The 18,925-nt window shown below is 36.8% G+C and overlaps 1 protein-coding gene across 8 annotated transcripts in view; it reads left to right on the top strand.

Annotated features, from left to right (window-relative positions):
* TAOK3 (TAO kinase 3) overlaps nucleotides 1-18,925 on the top strand; it is a 177,294-nt gene that overhangs the window by 80,516 nt on the left and 77,853 nt on the right. For 7 of the 8 annotated variants that reach the window (XM_053587889.1, XM_053587891.1, XM_053587885.1 and 4 more), the window contains 5 exons: nucleotides 10,131-10,202; nucleotides 10,627-10,728; nucleotides 14,375-14,420; nucleotides 15,639-15,735; nucleotides 18,079-18,192. In XM_053587889.1, coding sequence (XP_053443864.1) covers nucleotides 10,131-10,202; nucleotides 10,627-10,728; nucleotides 14,375-14,420; nucleotides 15,639-15,735; nucleotides 18,079-18,192 — 431 coding nt within the window. Of the gene's footprint in view, nucleotides 1-10,130; nucleotides 10,203-10,626; nucleotides 10,729-14,374; nucleotides 14,421-15,638; nucleotides 15,736-17,117; nucleotides 17,594-18,078; nucleotides 18,193-18,925 lie in introns of those variants that run through there. The other variant, XM_053587892.1, reaches the window with a different exon arrangement.

The raw sequence follows: 18,925 nt of genomic DNA, 5'->3' as shown, positions 1-18,925 counted from the left end.
TGTTTTTCCATTTGTTAACATTTTCAGCTATTTCTTTTCTTAGAGTTTCATAGTTCTCTTTATAGAGATCTTTCATGTCCTTTGTTAGATAAACTCCCAAATATTTCATCTTCTTTGGCACTACTGTGAATGGAATAGAGTCCTTAACTGTTTTTTCAGCTTGACTATTGTTGGTATATATAAAGGCTACCGATTTGTGAATGTTGATTTTGTAACCTGAGACACTGCTGTATTCCTTGATCACTTCTAAGAGTTTTGTAGCAGACTCCCTGGTGTTTTCCAGATATACAATCATATCATCTGCGAAGAGGGAAAGTTTGATCTCTTCTGACCCTATATGGATACCCTTGATCACCTTTTCTTCCCTAATTGCAGTGGCTAAAACTTCCATTACAATGTTAAAGAGCAGTGGAGACAATGGGCAGCCTTCTCTGGTTCCTGATCTCAGTGGAAATGATTTCAATGTAACTCCATTGAATACGATATTGGCTATGGGTTTGCTGTAGATGGCCTCTATGAGTTTAAGAAATGTCCCTTCTATACCAATTTTCTTAAGTGTTCTGATCATGAAGGGATGCTGTATATTATCAAAAGCTTTTTCTGCATCAATTGAGAGAAGCATATGGTCTTTGTTTTTTAATTTGTTTGTGTGCTGAATTATACTTATAGATTTATGTAGATTGAACCAGCCTTGAGACCCTGGTATAAAACCAACTTGGTCATGATGTATAATTTGTTTGATGTGTGGCTGGATTCTGTTTGTTCGGAACTTATTGAATATTTTTGCATCTATATTCATTAGTGATATTGGTCTATAATTTTCTTTTCTTGTTGGGTCTTTTCCTGGTTTGGGGATCAGGGTGATGTTTGCTTCATAGAACGTGTTGGGTAGTCTTCCTTCTTTTTCTACCTATTGGAACAGGTTGAGTAATATACGTACTAATTACTCTTTAAAGGTTTGGTAGAATACTGCCGTGAAACCATCTGGTCCTGGGCTTTTCTTTTTAGGGAGGTTTTGTATGGTTGATGCTATTTCCGAACTTGATATGGGCCTGTTCAACATTTCCACTTGATTCTGGCTAAGTGTTGGAAGGTGACGTGCTTCCAAATATTGGTCAATTTCCTTCAGATTTTCCTATTTCTGAGAATAAAGTTTCTTCTAATATTCATTAAGGATTTTTTGAATTTCTGAGGAGTCTGTTGTTATTTCGTCTTTGTCATTTCTGATTGATGAGATTAGAGATTTTACTCTTTTTTTTCCTGGTTAGGTTAGCCAAAGGTTTATCTATTTTATTAACCTTTTCAAAAAACCAACTTTTTGATTTATTGATCTGTTGTATTATTCTTTTGTTTTCAATTTCATTTAATTCTGCTCTAATTTTGGTTATTTCTTTTCTTTCTACTGGGTTTGGGGTTGGAATGTTCTTCCTTTTCCAGTTGCTTGAGATATCCCATTAAGTTGTTAATTTCCGCTCTTTTCGTTCTCTTGAGGAAGGTTTGGGGTGCTATAAATTTCCCTCTTAGGACTGCCTTTGTGGTATCCCAGAGGTTCTGACAATTCGTGTCTTCATTGTCGTTTTGTTCCAAAAATTTGGTAATTTCCTTCTTAATCTCATCTCTGACCTAGCTGTCATTCAGCATAAGGTTATTTAACTTCCTTGTTTTTGTATGAGTATGCAGATTCCTGTTGTTACTGAGTTCAACTTTTATTCCATTGTGGTCTGAGAAGATGCAAGGAATAATTTCTATTCCTTTAAATTTACTGAGGTTAGACTTGTGACCTAAGATGTGATTGATTTGGAGTATGTTCCGTGGGCTGATGAGAAGTATGTGTATTCAGTTTTGTTGGGATGAAATGTTCTGTAGATGTCTGCTAAATCCAAATGTTGGATGGTTAGTTTTAAATCTAAAGTTTCTTTGCTCAGCTTCTTATTGGAGGATCGATCCAACACTGCCAAAGGAGTGTTGAAATCTCCAATTATTATGGAGCTGGAGGAAATCAAGTTGCTCATGTCTGTTAGAGTTTCTCTTACAAATTGAGGTGCATTCTGGTTGGGTGCATAGATATTAATAATTGAAATCTCGTTATATTGAGTATTACCCTTAACAAATATGAAGTGACCATTCTTATCCTTCCTTACTTTTGTTGGTTTAAAGCATGTTGTATCTGCAAATAAAATTGCAACACCTGCTTTTTTCTGATTACCATTTGCCTGAAATATGGATGACCATCCTTTCACCCTGAGTCTATATTTGTCTTTTAAGGTAAGATGTGACTCTTCTTTGCAGCAAATATCTGGCCTGAGTTTTTGTATCCGGTCAGCTAACCGGTGCCTCTTTAGAGGACAGTTTAAGCCGTTCACATTAATGGAGAATATTGATAAGTCTTGTAAAATTTTGGGTATCGAGTTTTTCGAAAGTTCAGTGCACATTTTTAATCCTTTCACTACTGTGGAAGTTGGAGTTTGATCAAAAGTTTCTGAGTGAGTTTACTTTTGTGGTAGAGGATTGGGCTTGTCATTATGGAGGATAGGTCTGAGAATATCCTGAAGAGCTGGTTTGGTTATGGCAAATTTCTTCCACATAAGAATGTCATTAAAGTGTTTAATTTCTCCTTCATAAATGAAACTCATTTTAGCTGGATACAGGATCCAGGGTTGAAAGTTATTTTGTTTTAGGAGATTAAAAGTCGATGACCACCCTTTTCTGGCCTGAAAAGTTTCAGCAGAGAGATCTGCAGTCATTCTAATATTCTTCCCTTTGTAGGTAATGGATTTCTTACATCTGGCTGCTTTCAGAATTTTCTCCTTCATATTAACTTTTGTGAAGTTAATTATGATATGCTTTGGGGATGTCTTATTGGGATTGAGTTGTGCTGGGGTTCTGAAACTGTCTGCTATCTGAATTTCAGAATCTCTTGGCATATCTGGAAAATTCTTTTTCATAATTTCATGGAGAAGGGCCTCTGTGCCTAGCAAGGCCACTTCATCAGTTTCAGGGATTCCAATGAGGCGGAGATTAGCCTTCTTCGAATTATCCCAGAGCTCTCTGAGAGAATGATCCGTTTTTGCTCTCCATTTCTCTTTCTCTTTGAGAGTTTGGGAGCGTTCAAAGGCTTTGTCTTCAATGTCAGAAATCCTTTCGTCTACTTGCTCCACTCTGTTACTGAGGGATTCTACTGTATTTTTCAGATCTTTGAGGGCTACAAATTCTTGCTTCACTGCATCAAAATCTTTGGTGGTTTTGTCTTTAAATTCGTTAAATTCTGGAGACAACTTTTGAATTTTTCCTCAAATTTCTAATTTTGACTTTTGAATTGCTGCTTGAATTTCTAATTCCAAATTTTCTTCCATTTTATTAATCTTGTTTGCAATCCAAATTCTGAATTCGATTTCTGACATCTCAGCCAGCTGTTTATGAATGGGATCTTCAGTTACATCTGCCATATCTTTCTTTTGGGGGGGGGGGGTTGATCTATTCTGGTTATTCGTGTTACCAGAGTTTTTCCACTGATTCCGCCCCATGATTGTTTTACACATTTTATTTTTCCCCTGGAGCTTTGTCGAGGGCCAGTACAGTGCTATGGCCTGAGAACTTGGAACCTGTTTGGTGTGGTGGGGCAAAGTGGTTCTGTTTTGCTTTCAGCTCTTCTCTGTTCGACCCTAGTGAAACAGTTACTCTGGGTTGGAGTCTCAGCTGTGGAGAAATACCAGCAATTAATTACCCCACCACCCACATGCAACAATAGGAAAAGGAAAATCAAACCTTCCTACAACCACACACCCAGGGCACCACCTGAATAGTCCTCGGATGATTGGCTCAGTTCAAAAAGTCCAAAAATTATCTCAGTCAGCACCTGTCTCAGGTGGGAGAGTTTAAAAGGTCTCTGGCAACTGGATCACAAGGATCTGGTGACTACTCTGATATGGCTTGCTCCAGTGCTCCGTGGAGTCAGGAGGACCCACCCAGCAAATAGATCAGTCTGGGAAGGTTGATGCCTCCTTCCCCACCTTGCACCTCTGTCACACCCAGTCACTGATAGTCCCACAGGGCTTCGACCCAGTTGCCTGTAGTGAATAGATACTCCAGGGGTTTGCACCTGCCTGAATCACAAGGAAATCTATTGCTGCTCAGCCTGGCCGCTGCATTCTGCCTCTATCTAGCAGGGGGAGGTGAGGCCTGACAACCTCGGGTGCTTGATGGAGGTTGGGGGGTGTTCACTCAGTTCCAGCCCTGCCCCTGATTGATGTTACTGACAGAACAGAACAGAACAACTTTGCGGGACTTTGTTTCTGTCCCTGCTAAATTTCCCTGCAGAAGAGAAGCTGTTTTGAGTTCCCAGAGCCTGCGCCTCAGGTCCTATCTTTACTCCTGTAGGTTTGTATTCGGTTACCTGTCAGTTCTAGCCTCCTATCTTCCTTTGTCTATACGCTGACGATCCCCTGAGGGCCGGGTGTGTCTTAGGCTCAATAAAGCGGTCCTCTGAGTCAGCCCCACCCTGGAAACTTCCCGGCCCTGTGCGTGCGTTTCTAGTCCCCACGCTTCACCCAGGCTGCTACTGCCTCAGGCAAACCCTTACTCACGGGGCCTGCGTTTCTGTCCCAGATCTGTTCCGTGGTGGTTGCCACCGGAGTAGATGCCTGGCCTCCTCTGGTTGCCCAGGGGGACAGGGGGTGTGGCTTCAGAATATCCCGGAGTGAGCCCTATTGTTGCTAAAAGACGGCTGCTGCTCTGCACCTCAGGGCACCACCCCTCCAGTGTGTTGCCCTCTCAGCCGACTGTCCTCTCCTCACTCCCATGCCCCAGATTCAGCACTGACCAGCAGTTTAGGCCCTGTCCTCACTCCTCGAGAAATCACACAAGAATCTGAATTCCTGGGGGACAGGCCTCCAGACCTCAGAGTGAGAGTGGAGGGGAGTGCTGGAGCTCAGAGTTGCAGGTAGAGAATATATACAGTTTTATACAGTTTTATGCCTGGCAGGAGAATGCCATGGCACCCTAGTAGGAGAGGTAGGTCCAGTTTTTAGAGAGTCTCTCCTGTGGAGTGTAGTGGGAGGACCTTTGAACTCTGCTCGTTTGTTTGTGTGGCACTCCAAGCCATTCTCATGGGGGAGGGGACTCCTGTCCTCTTGGTAATGGATTTTGTACCTTTTGTTTGTATCCTTGGGGGTCACAGCTCACCTCAGCAGGGTTGATGTGCGTTCTTCACCCTTCTCTCGGTGCAGTTCAAATCCACCAGGTTACTTGCTAAATTTCTGTCCTTTAACTCTCCTTCTGGACAGGAGCCTCTGTAGAAAGCTGGCTTCAGTCAGCCATCTTGTCTCTGCCCAGTTGCCATGTCTTTACTCATGATTCTATCCCTGATCCTTACCCTTAAACCTAACAAGTTGTCAACAGCTAATAAGTATTTGTTAAGTGAATGAATAAATTGTAAAGAACTCAGAGAACTTGGTACTGCTAATTAGTACTTTCCATAAGTCATAGCCATGCTAGCAAACCTTATAGGCCAGAGTCTAGTAACTACTGTTTTTATACCTAAACACTATGATTCTGTTAGATTCTTACTAGGTTATAGCTTTTACACAGAATGATGCCAGGAAATAAGCTCAATGTGAATTATAAGCTGGCACAACTCTTATAGAATCAATCAGTGAAAAGTATATGTTGTATTCAGAGAAAACAGAAATTATTAACTTGAAATATCTCCGTGTGTTCGGATTACATAAGAAATTCTGAAATTAGCAGCATTAACAAATGGGACATGAGGAAGACAGAAAACGGCTGAGCACGTTCATCTTTGTACTCACTTAAACACAAACTACAGCACGTGGGTTTCTAGTGCTCTCTTTAGTTCTGTTTTTCTGGATATAATTGCCTTTTAATTTTCAATGAGGCTCAATAAATGGGGCAAAAAGAAAATTTTGTGTTTATTATTTATTTCTCTATGAGCTAACAGAAAGTATAGCTGGAGAATATTTAAGAAAATATTATAAACACATTGTAAATTCTCAATAAATATTTTTTGAATCAGTGATCTTTTGAATCAGTGAGCTAACAGTTACTAAGACTATTAGAGGAATTAAACCTGAATGTAAGTTTCAAGAATAAACTTGAGGGAGGCCATAACCATTCCTAATACAGTTTGGAGCAGTGGAGAGTTGACACCCCATGGACAGCTTCCTTCTATATAATTTTTTTTTGTTTTTTTTTTTGGTTTCAGTGTAACATGTTCTGACTTTTAACTGGTATAAATTTGCATTAAAAAGTTCACATCTATAAAAAAAAATATGGAAATGTTTTTCAAATTTCAAGTTTTTGTCCCAGTAGATAAATTGTACACCTATAAGCAAGTGGTTGCATTTAGGTCTAATTAGTGAGTATTCTGTAAATTAAAAAAATATGTTTTTATTTTAGGTTGATTCTTTTTTCATGTCTCTAGTTCCAAAGAGTATTATTTCTAAATAACCAATTAGATAATAATGCTATCTGATTCCATTTGTGTGGACTTTCTCTTTTTTTCATAATGGTTAAGAATTGTTTTTTATTAAGCTCCACCATAAGTTAAAATTTCTCATGTATATTTCCTAATTCTTTCCCTAGATCCTTAAGCTGTACAATACATATGTGTATGTATTTATGTATATATATATATACATATATATATATTCGTGCCTAAAGTATCCTCTTTTCGGATAGAATCCTTCTAACCTGTATTTAAAATTATCAGCTTTTCTTTACTGCTGTCATATAAATACGGTCTTACTATTAATGTTTAAAAGTCAGAACTGTGGCTCAGCGAGTAGGGCGCTGGCCCCATATGCCGAGGGTGGCGGGTTCAAACCCAGCCCCGGCCAAACTGCAACAACAACCAAAAAATAGCCGGGCGTTGTGGCGGGCGCCTGTAGTCCCAGCTACTCGGGAGGCTGAGGCAAGAGAATCGCGGAAGCCCAGGAGTTAGAGTTTGCTGTGAGCCGTGTGACGCCACGGCACTCTACCCGAGGGCGGTACAGTGAGACTCTGTCTCTACAAAAAAAAAAAAAAAAAAGTCAGAACTATGTGAGAAATATTTGTTTCTAACAAAAATCAGTCTGTACCCTTCAAATGAATAAAACATATTTGAATTATGATATTGTGGAGTCCTACAAATGTGAAAATTATAACTGATATATATCTTATTTATACAGGGTAGACATAAAGTTTGCATGCAGTTTACTATGTTAAACTGCTTTAAATTGCACATGAACTTTATGTCCACACTGTATACATGTATAATGGGTTCTTTTACCTTCATGCTTGTAAAAACCATGATTTTAATGTTTTACTTTTCTTTGCACTTTGACATTCAGTAAGAATCTGTTATTGAATTCTTTTTACGTTAGTAATTCATTATTTTAATTAACCTTTTTTAAAAATCATAAACTATTATCATATCTGAAGAGATTTATTTCTCTTAAATTAGTTAAGAAAATGGTTATGCATTTTACTCTAAAATTGGTAGCCTGATTTTATCAGTGAATGAATTCCATTCTTTTTATTCATTTTATCAGTGAATGAATTCCTGTCTTTTCAGACTGATAATAGCTTTATCAGTAGTAATATCATAGAAGTGAAATAACTTACATCAGGGCCATGGCACTGATGCAGAGATAATCTTTTAGTGTTTTATGTTTATTTTTCTAAAACTTTTAAGAAAACTAATTAGTTCTAAGTATCTTAAGTAAATTGGGAGGAAAAACTATTACTCAAGTTATTTATGGTTTTCACATGCACTTTCAATGAATTATGGTATTTTGGGTGTATAGAAGACAAGCAAAGATAACTATGAGTTAAGACAAACTTTATAGATGAAAAATACACAAACGTGTACATAAATGTGGGTATGTGGCTATATAGTAAATTCTTATTATACAATGTAAACCCTGAAAATTATTCTTGGATCAGTCTTACCTTCTGTTGCTCAATTAAATACAGTAGCCAGTTTGGGATCAGCTTGAGCAAGAGTGAGACTCCATCCCTGCAAAAAATAGAAAAATTAGCCGAGCATGGCAGCGCACGCCTGTAGTCACAGCTGCTTAGGAGGCTGAGGCAGGAGGATCACTGGAGCCCTGGAGTTTGACGTTGCAGTGAGCTATGATGCTGTTGCTACACTCTAGCCAGGATGACAGAGTGAGACTGTCTTAACAAAAAAAAACAAACCCAGTAGCCAGTAGGCACATGTAACTATTCAAATTTAAGTTGATAAAAATTAAATAGCTTTCATGTGAGAGCCCCAAATTAGTTTCATAGTAGGGCTGAGTACATTGGGTACTTTTTCTTCCATTCTTGAGATACTTTACTAAGAAGAATATGTTCCAGCTCCATCCATGTAAACATGAAAGAGGTAAAGTCTCCATCTTTCTTTAAGGCTGTGTAGTATTCCATGGTGTACATATACCACAATTTATTAATCCATTCGTGGATCGATGGGCACTTGGGCTTTTTCCATGACTTAGCAATTATGAATTGGGCTGCAATAAACATTCTGGTACAAATATCTTTGTTATGTTGTGATTTTTGGTCTTCTGGGTATATGCCCAGCAGAGGGATTACAGGATTGAATGGCAGATCTATTTTTAGATCTCTGGGGGAAGTGGGAAAGGGGGGGAGTGGTGGGTAGAGTGAGGGGGATCGCTGGGATCACACCTGTGGTGCATCTTACAGGGGTATTTGCGAAACTTGGTAAATGTAGAATGTAAATGTTTTGGCACAGTAACTGAAATAACACAGGAAAGGCTATGTTAACCATTGTGATAAAAATGTGTCAAATGGTCTATGAAGCGAGTGTATGATGCCCCATATTCATATCAATGTATACAGTTATGATTTAATTAAAAAAAAAATTAAATAAAATTTAAAATTTATTTCCTCAGCCATACTAGCCACATTTGAATGCTACTATTTTGGACAATGTTGGTATAGAATATTTCTGTCACCACAGAAGGTTCTTTTGGATAGCACTACTACAAAGACTGTCTTTGATATAAATTATTTAATAATTTTTTTCTCTACATATGCTCATATTATTACCATTGACAAAAATAGGATCATACTTTACAACTTGTTTTGTTTTGACAAAAAACATTTTTGTTATCTTCCCATATTACTACATTATAGATTACCTCATTCTTTTAATGGTTATCTATCTCATTATCATATTTATCCTTTTTTTTTTTTTTTTTGAGACAGTTTCACTATGTCCCCCTGAGTAGAATGCTGTGACATCACAGCTCACAGCAAACTCAAACTCTTGGGCTTAAGCGATTCTCTTGCCTCAGCTTTCCGAGTAGCTGGGACTACAAGCGCCTGCCACAACACCTGGCTATTTTTTTATTGCAGTTGTCAATGTTGTTTAATAGGCCCAGGCCTGCCTCAAACCACCCGCCTCAGTGCATGTGGCTGGTGCCCCACTCACCGAGGTATGGGAGCCAAACTTATCATATTTCTTTAACTCATTCTTCATTGATGGACTCTGTAAGGTGAAACCAGTATGGATATTTTGGGAATATGACTTTTTTCATTTGATTTGATATATTTATTAAACCCTAATCCTTTCTTATATTATAATCTTTGCATGTATATACAGAAAGAGATAAAGAAAAGCTATACCTTAATGTGGGGATGTAAATATCTCTAGCCTATCAAAAGTTGGAGCATTTTTAAACTGTGATGCTGAAGTGTAACGATATTATTTTAAAAGTCTCGAGTCAGACTGGGCATGGTGGCTCACACCTATAATCTCAGCAATTTGGGAGGCTAAGGTGTGAGGATTATTTGAGGCCAGGAGTTTGAGACCAGCCTGGGCAACCTAGCAAGTCTCTATCTTTACAAAAAAATTTTAAAAAATTAGTGAGGCATGGTGGTTGTGCACCTATAGTCCCAGCTACTCAGGAGGCTGAAAGAGGAGGATCTCTGGAGCCCAGGAGTTTGAGGTTGCCATGACTATGATGACACTACAGCACCCTGGCTTAGGTGACCAAGCAAGACCCTGTCTTAAAATAAATATAATTAGTAATTAATGTCTCTAGTCAATTATTTAAGTTAAACCACCCGAAACATCATTAATTTTTTTTTCTTCTATCCTCTTAACTCAGGCTACAAATGCTCGCACCAATGAGGTGGTGGCAATTAAGAAAATGTCCTATAGTGGGAAGCAGGCGCATGAGGTAAGATGTAGTTGTATACCTAAATTGACATAAGCAAGTTAGTGTGAAATTAATAAAATTCTTTAAACATATTTTATGACAATTCTTTTTTTCCTCTATTATGATAGAAGTTTCTGGAGTGTTTTGTACTTTGTAAGACTGCTGTACCTACATGTGCACATTAATAATTTTTTTTTTAGTTCCCAATATTCTAACTGAACTGTGTTGCAGAATAAAACATAGGCAAATGTAATAGATTTTTAATAATTTATTTGATGATAGATCTGCATTTACATGTACTCAAATAACACAAATGTTAATAGCTTCTTTATTAGACATTTCCTTTGTTTTTCTTAAAATAATAAAAAGAATATTAAATGTATACTTGATAATAAAATATTATTTTCAATTTAAAAATTAAAACATTTTCCTTCTGACTCAATAGAAATGGCAAGATATTCTTAAGGAAGTTAAATTTTTACGGCAATTGAAGCATCCTAATACCATTGAGTACAAAGGTTGTTACTTGAAAGAGCACACTGCATGGGTAAGTCTAAGGACCTCTGAGATCTTTTTTTCTATTAATTTTTTTCTTTTTCTGTATTATCTATTGTATCTGTAAAATTATCAGTCCCCTTTCTGTCCCATTGACGTTTTAAGTCATTATTTATTATTTATTAATACCTCAGTGTGTCACATGGTGTACATCCATGAGATTAAACAGGATATCTAAGTTGTTGAAAATTCCATTCTATAAATGCTCAACAAAGAGATGGTAAAAAGCTAACTCATTTTTGAATGACTTATTTGTAAAAGTAAAAAGTATAGCCTTTTATTCTAAATCTTAGAATTTTTATCTTTGTTATTTGTCATCCCCCCACTCCAATTCTCCAAACATTTGGAATCGTGCTTGATATTTTCTTTTTTTTTTTTTTTGTAGAGACAGTCTCACTGTACCGCCCTGGGGTAGAGTGCCGTGGCGTCACACGGCTCACAGCAACCTCTAACTCTTGGGCTTACACGATTCTCTTGCCTCAGCCTCCCGAGCAGCTGGGACTACAGGCGCCCGCCACAACGCCCAGCTATTTTTTGGTTGCAGTTTGGCCGGGGCTGGGTTTGAACCCGCCACCCTCGGCATATGGGGCTGGCGCCCTACTCACTGAGCCACAGGCGCCGCCCATGTGCTTGATATTTTCATCACTCTTGTTTTTACAAACCAGGACCTACCATGTGATTAAAATAAAAGACTTTTGTCCCATTTTATCTTGTTAGCATATTTTTACATGATTGTATTTCTGTTATGTTGGCACATTAAGCACCAATTAAAATATGAAAATGTTATACTTTGTACTTTATCAAAAGGCACATTTCAGTAAATGCTAGTTTAAGTAGCATTACTGAGTGCTCACCTTGTACCAAGTCCTTTCCTGTATGGGATCTCTAATTAGGAAATAGAATTTTTGTTCCCAGACTATCAAACAGTATACGTAAACATTTCTGCCCATGCAACTCTTAAGAGAGAGAAGGAAGGGAAGAAAGCAAAGAAATTAGAATGCAGACCTAATAATTTAAAGGCAGGGAAGCTAGAGCTGTTTAGTGTCAGGAGCAAACCACCAGCTCAGGTATCCTTGTGTGCTGGAATAAGAGGCAAAAAAATATTTGTGACAAAAATGCTGAGTTTTTTAACGTACAGTTTTAAAATTGTATGTAATTCAACAATGAGCATATTCATTCCATTCAGTTTCAATATTCTAGAATTCTATGTTCATATTCCATATACTCAGTTTAAGGAACTCACAAGTACAAATGTTTCCATCAAAATTGATTAAGGGAAAAAGGAGACCAGGCTCAGTAGCTCACAACTATTATCCTAGGACTCTAGGAGAACAAGGCAGGTGAATTGCTTGAGCTTAGGAGTTCAAGACCAGCATGAGCAAGAGCAAGACCCTGTCTCTGAAAATAGGTGGGCACTGTGGCAGACACCTGTAGTCCCAGCTACTTGAAAGGCTGAGGCAAGAGACTCACTTGAGCCCAAGAGTTTGAGGTTGCTGTGAGCTGTGATGCCACAGCAGTCTACACAAGGTGACAGCGTAAGATTCTGTCTCAGAAAGAGAGAGAGAGAGAGAAAGGAAGGAATAAAGATTGATTCTGTCTCAAAGAAAAAAGAAAGAAAGAAAAAAAGGAAAAAAGATAGGAAGGGAGGGAGGCAGGGAGAGAGGGAAGGCGGAAGCCACGTAAAAGGATAATGTATGTTATACTATTCATGTAGAATTTTACACATGTTTAAAAAATACATATTTTTCATAATAAGAAATAAAATTAATGTTTCTTTTTTTTTTATTGTTTGGGATTCATTGAGGGTACAAAGAATTAGGTTACAGGTGGCGCCTGTGGCTCAGAGGAGTAGGATGCCAGAGGTGGGTTCAAACCCAGCCCCGGCCAAAAACTGCAAAAAAAAAAAAAAAAAAGAATTAGGTTACACTGATTGCATTTGTTAGGTAAAGTCCCTCTTATAATTGTGTCCTGTGCCCCAGAAGGGTACTATACACTGTGACCCCCTCCATCCAAAATTAATGTTTCTGAATCTGTTTTTAATGTCACGCAGAAAACAATGATAATGTTTCTAAACTTTAAACTTCTAAACCTCTCATATTGTTCTAAATTATTTTAACTATGCAAGGCATATAATATATAAATATATACCAGTAAGATATACTTATATTAATATATATCTGTTATGATATATAACCATTTCATTATATTCCATTATGATTCTATAAAATATAACTATATCTATATTATGTTTAACATATTAGTATATTGACAAATAATATTTCAGTATTAAGACATTGATATTGTATAATATACTGATTACAATATATAACTATATAAAGCTATAATAAAGTTTCTGAGTTTTAAACTTCTACACTTCTTGTATTGTTCTAAATTATTGCAATAATACAAAGTACCGAATATGTAGTATACAAATATGTTTTCATATTTATTAAAATTGAAAGGAACCAGTGTGTTGATAATGGTTATATCTAGTTGATTATAAGAAAATTATATTTCATAATGAGCATGTGCTATATTTTAGAATAACAAAATAATTTGTAGGTGTGTGAGTGCTTGCGTATTTATGTGTCTGTATCAGTCACTGAACACTAATAATTTTGACCTTTGGCTACAAATCAATAGTCTTGGACACCTAAATAATGTATGTGAGTATATAGTTTTCACAACTTCCCAAGATTGCAAATTCAATAAAAATCAATAGTATTTTAATAAGAATATTCTAAAACATAAATATTTTTTTCATTAATATTATGTTTTTGGAGATAGGGTCTCACTCTGTTGCCCAAGATGGAGTGCAGTGGCCTGATTACATAGCTCACTGCAGTCTTGAACTTCTGGGCTCAAATGATCCTCCTGCCTCAGCCACCTAAAGGCGCACACCACCATACCTGGCTAATATTTTTATTTTCTGTATATACAGGGGTCTTGCTGTGTTGCCCAGGCTAGTCTCAAATTCCTGGCCTCAAACAATCCTCCTGTCTCAGCATCCCAAAGTGCTGGGGCTATAGGTGTGAGCCATCACACCCAGCCTTAAGATACAAATTTAAATATCTCCTATCTCTCAGGGGTTCAAGCTAATGTAATGCTACATAGCAAACTACATTTTTAGATTGCACTCAAAATTATATCTTTCTTCTTTATGACTTTTCAAAATGTGAAAATGAAGAATTTACTACTTACTGGTTTATTTTATTTAACAAGTATTTTCAATATTTAACTAGTATTTCCCAGTATAGATTTTAGTGGCTCATGTATTTGTTTGCCACTTTCTAAATTACAGAGTTCAATTTATACTACCACCTAGCCACCTTAAATCCTTTTTGAAACAAAGTGGTGTGGAAGTTAGTAAATAAATTGGCAAGCTTAGCTTGACCATTTATACTAAATATTTCCATATCCAGTCCCCTTATAATCTTTAGGCTAACTCTAAGAAAAACAAAACCTGAAATGATAATAATTATAAAACTCAATTAGTGCCATATGACCAAAAATCGGTCCAAGTCAGGTAAATCAAAATATTTATTCTCTTAATATTCTTCATTCTTTGGTTGGGTGGTTGGTTTCAGCAATTTCTCATTAATCTTCATTGTTCTGATTATTATTTTAATTTGTTATAGCTGGTGATGGAATATTGCTTAGGCTCAGCATCTGATTTGCTAGAAGGTAAGAATGAAAGCATTATACCCTCCTTTCTGTTTTACTTTAATCAGAATGTTATCTGCTGCTATATTAAAGTGTGGTTTCAGCAATCTAAGTGGATAATGGCTTGGACTGAAGGGTTGTGTGGACAGGCTATGCAAACCTGATCTCTGCGGTGTCACTGAAAGTGTCTGAGTAATGCTAGCAGCCTTACCACAGATTTAGTTCACGGCCAGTCCAGGGCAGTTACTGCTAACATGTTTGGTGAACGTGGTGTGTGTGTGGCCAAAAACATAGATTTCATGTGTACATATGAAAGAGAGGCAGATAATATCAAATTATATTAGAATTTTTTTATTTGTTTTGGTTTGGGGAGGAACAGAGTCTCACTCTGTTGCCCTCGGATTGAGTGCTGTGGCATCAGCCTGGCTCACAGCAACCTCAAACTCCTAGGTTTAAGTGATCCTCCTGCCTCACCCTCCCAAGTATCTGGAACTACAGGCACCCGCCACAACACTCAGCTAATTTTTTCTATTTTTAGTAGAGATGGGGTCTGATCTTGCTTGGGCTGGTCTTAAACTTCTGAGCTCAAGCCGTCTGCCCACCTCAGTCTCCCAGAGTGCTAGGATTACAGGTGTGAGCCAATAGTGCCTGGTCAAATTATACTGGAATTTAACCCTTTCAAATATCTTGACTAAACCACTTCTTCTCTGCAAATGCTGTTATGACTAAAAGCTGTGTTAAAAATCTACATTAAAAAATACCTTACATAATCCTTGGTCTCTGAATAAAATTTGCTTTATTAGCTGCTTTCACAAATAATGAAAATCTGTAGTTAGAAGCAGCAATTAAAGATAGCTTTGTGGCAGAAAAGAATAACGTAACCTAGAACACTCTAAGCATTTAAAATATTAGAAGGTCCTGGTAAATTTGAGCCTGGTCAGTTCAAATCACTGGGGCTATGACTTGCAAAAATGAATTTCAAAAGTGAATTTCAGTCTTGCTTAGTTTTATTTTGTTTTGAAGCATCGTTTTGTTTTTATCCATTTGGGTTTCCTGTTACCTGATCATTCATTGCGATTCTATGGAAAATACATATCCTATATATTTAGGGGAATATATTCCCAAATTGTTGCTTGAAAAAAGTATGTAATTCAGTTTGGTTATAGCTGTATAAACTAATAAAAAGAGTAATAAAGCCGATCATCTACTCTTGGCCTTTTCTTTTTTTCTCTTCCTAAGTTCATAAGAAACCCCTCCAGGAAGTAGAGATTGCTGCCATTACTCACGGTGCCTTGCATGGGCTGGCCTACCTGCATTCTCATGCATTGATTCATAGGTAAGATTAGACACCAGTTACGGTTTCATTTCAGTTACAGGACTGTTTCGGAAACCTTGAAAATTAGCACATGCTCCAGTTTTTAGGGTGCCTAAGGATTTATGAGAAGCAAATAGATTGTACTGCTTCTCATAGCATATAAGAAGTAAAGTTGCCAGAATTTAACTTCTGTCCTTTAGTCTCTCCTGTATATCCACAAAGACTTATATCATCTCTGTTCTGCAGGTAACTATTTTCCATGCTGGGTATGCAGGAAAATTTTAAAAGGCCCCAGCAACCTTTTGATACTGTTTCACAAAGAAAAGAAAATCAACCTTCCTTGTATATATTTATTTCTTAGCCAAGTTCTTCTTCCTTTCCTATTGCACATAACAAGTTAGTCGTATACAAATACATGCTATTTTATCCCTTAAAATAGTTTGCGTTTCCTTAGTCCACAGAGACTTACCCATCGTTTTGTAGCATTTAAGTAATAAAGACTGAAACCTAAATTTTCTGATTCCTAGTCCAGAGCTTTCTTCTACCTTGTATTTTTTCTATCACAACGCAGCTCTCCTCCCTACCACCTACCTTGCACCTCTAACTTCTCCTAAAGAAAGATTGTTATTACCAATCTTTGCTTTTCTCAGTAAAGAACTTTAGTACAGTTACTTGAATGAATGGTGGGAGGAACAGTGAAATATTAGGTAGGTATGAAGAATGTGAGATGGCTCACAAACAAAAGAAAACACTTACCATTTCCTACCAAGAAGTGAAACCATTAGGTCATAGGTTCTCCTTTTGCTCCTTAAGTTTTAATCATCCCAGAATGGTCATCACCACTAACTGGTACTACAAAAGCAGAACTTGCTATGCAGACCAAAATCCTGCTGGAATTTAGCTTATTTATAAGGATAAAGAATGAACCTAATCATAGCTAACAAATAACAAGTGAATTTACCATTATGTCTATAGATATGACAACTTTTTAAGTATCTCTTTGGTACCAAGATATTGATACTGTATGCCAACTTGCTTATGATGATTTTGTCTGCTTTGATTTAAAGACACAGTTCAGGGTTTTTGTGCTTTTATTACCTTCGTCTTCACGTTAACTTAATGTTCTAGTCTGTATTATGCTTTATCTTCATTAGTATGTAAAAAAAGTTAAAAAAGACAAAAAAGACTTAAAGAATGTTCTTTGAATTTAAAAATGAATATCATGTATCAGATTTTTATTTTAATCTAAAAGGCAGTTCAGTCTTCTAACTAAAGACTGAAGATAATAGAAAAAAGGTATTTTTTCTGTTTTGAAGAGAAATAAATAACGTTTTTTGTATTTTTTTAGTTCTCTCTGCCAATGCCTAATGTCATCATGAGGAAGGAAACTGAATTTTCAAGGGAAGTTTTTGTAAAGTTGTTTTGGAAGCATTTGAACCTTATCATTTTCAGCTTGACATAAATTTCCCTCATCTTCTCTGCTTTATCTTTTCATTGCCCATCAACTTCCAACACTTGGTTTCTAGTACTCATTACACCTCATGTCTTTTTTTAAAAAAGAATAAGGAGCACATCTACATCTTCTCATACTAAATTATCATACTGAAGAATGAATTTTTAAAACAATTTTTAAAACTTTTTGCTACATAAAGCATCTAATAGCTTTACTGGTAACCACTTGCGATTTTTCATAGTAATGCAATAGAAATGCAATATCCTAACTCCTAATCCTTGTTTGTTTTGATCTTTCAGGGTCTTCTTTTTACTGAAAATGTTATTTTTAAAATAACACCTTCTATGTAACATGTACCCTCAAATGCCTTAGAGTTGCAGTTACAATTAAAGGCAGAGAGAAAGGGTCACAGGCAAGCAAGCAAAGGTATGTGTGTAGTGAAGGTTTATTGGTAGGTAGTCAATACAGAGTCATTACAGGTTTGTTTAGGCTCCACAAATGTCATGTAATTTGGAAAAAGAAAAAAAGGCAGTTACAAATGAATCCAACTTTTCCAGCACAAGGAATGTATTTGATGACTGGCTTTAGGGTTAAGAATATGCCTTTGTAAATACAGCGCTAAATACATTTCCTTGTCTGCAGTGTCTGCCTTTTTTCCTCACTGTATCCTCTCCCTCTGAAGAAAGGTCTACCTTTAAGTAATTACTATGACCTATCTGTAAGTACACACAGGAATCAGGGCCCCCTTATAACATAAAGTAATTACTAAATCCCCTTCTGGCTATCTGAGCAAGGTGTGTTTTTATTTTTTTTAAATAAACGTTTTTTATCTTATTAATTGCATGCTCTGACCTAATCCACAATCACAATTGAAAAGTAATTGTCTAACCCTCTTATTTTTTTTTCTATAGAGATATTAAAGCAGGAAATATTCTTCTAACAGAGCCAGGTCAGGTGAAACTAGCTGATTTTGGATCTGCCTCAATGGCTTCACCTGCCAACTCCTTCGTGGGCACACCTTACTGGTACGCAGAATTGGGCAACATGGCATCATTTTAAAATATGTTTACATGAACAGGATGGACTCATGGCAGTGGTTATATTTTGGATTTTGACAGCATCTTACCCATATGTCTCAAAATGAGATTTCATTTGAAGAGGATAGAAAACACACTAGCATAAAAAAGAAACATTCTGACTTAGGATAGAAGTTACAATGACTTCAAATTGTTCAAAAAGGGCTGGTGTCACTATGTGTAAACTGAGCAGGATTATCAACTCACTGACCAAGCTCAGGTTTTAGATTTCATTCAAGGTTTCTTTTGAACTTTTCTCTTGAGGCAGAGTCTCCGTAAGGACAAGGCAGCTTCTCTGGTCTTTTCTGATTAGCCAACAAACATAAATGTTACCCTTTAGTGAAAGAAATTCAAGTTCTTGTCTATGTTGAGACCTCTGATATTTTACCTAGCTTATTGTTACCCTACGCTGTTCCAGATTCCTTTCCTTTCTTTCATGGATATGTTGGGACTTCATTATACCTTAGAGCAGTGTTTTTCAACCTTTCTTATCTCATGGCACACTTGCACCAATGGTTAAACTTCCATGGCACATTTAAATTATTTTGATCAAAAAAATGGGGGAAAAAAGGAATATACTATGCTTTGAACATCTTTCTAAAGTAATTTAATTAATGATCTTTAAAATATTTTCACAGCACACCTAGATCCTCTTATGACACACCAGTATGCCGCGACGTGT

This window comes from Nycticebus coucang, chromosome 4 (assembly GCF_027406575.1).
Source record: "Nycticebus coucang isolate mNycCou1 chromosome 4, mNycCou1.pri, whole genome shotgun sequence".
In the NCBI taxonomy this organism is placed as follows: Eukaryota; Metazoa; Chordata; class Mammalia; order Primates; family Lorisidae; genus Nycticebus; species Nycticebus coucang.
This window is presented reverse-complemented; position numbering and strand designations above follow the sequence as displayed.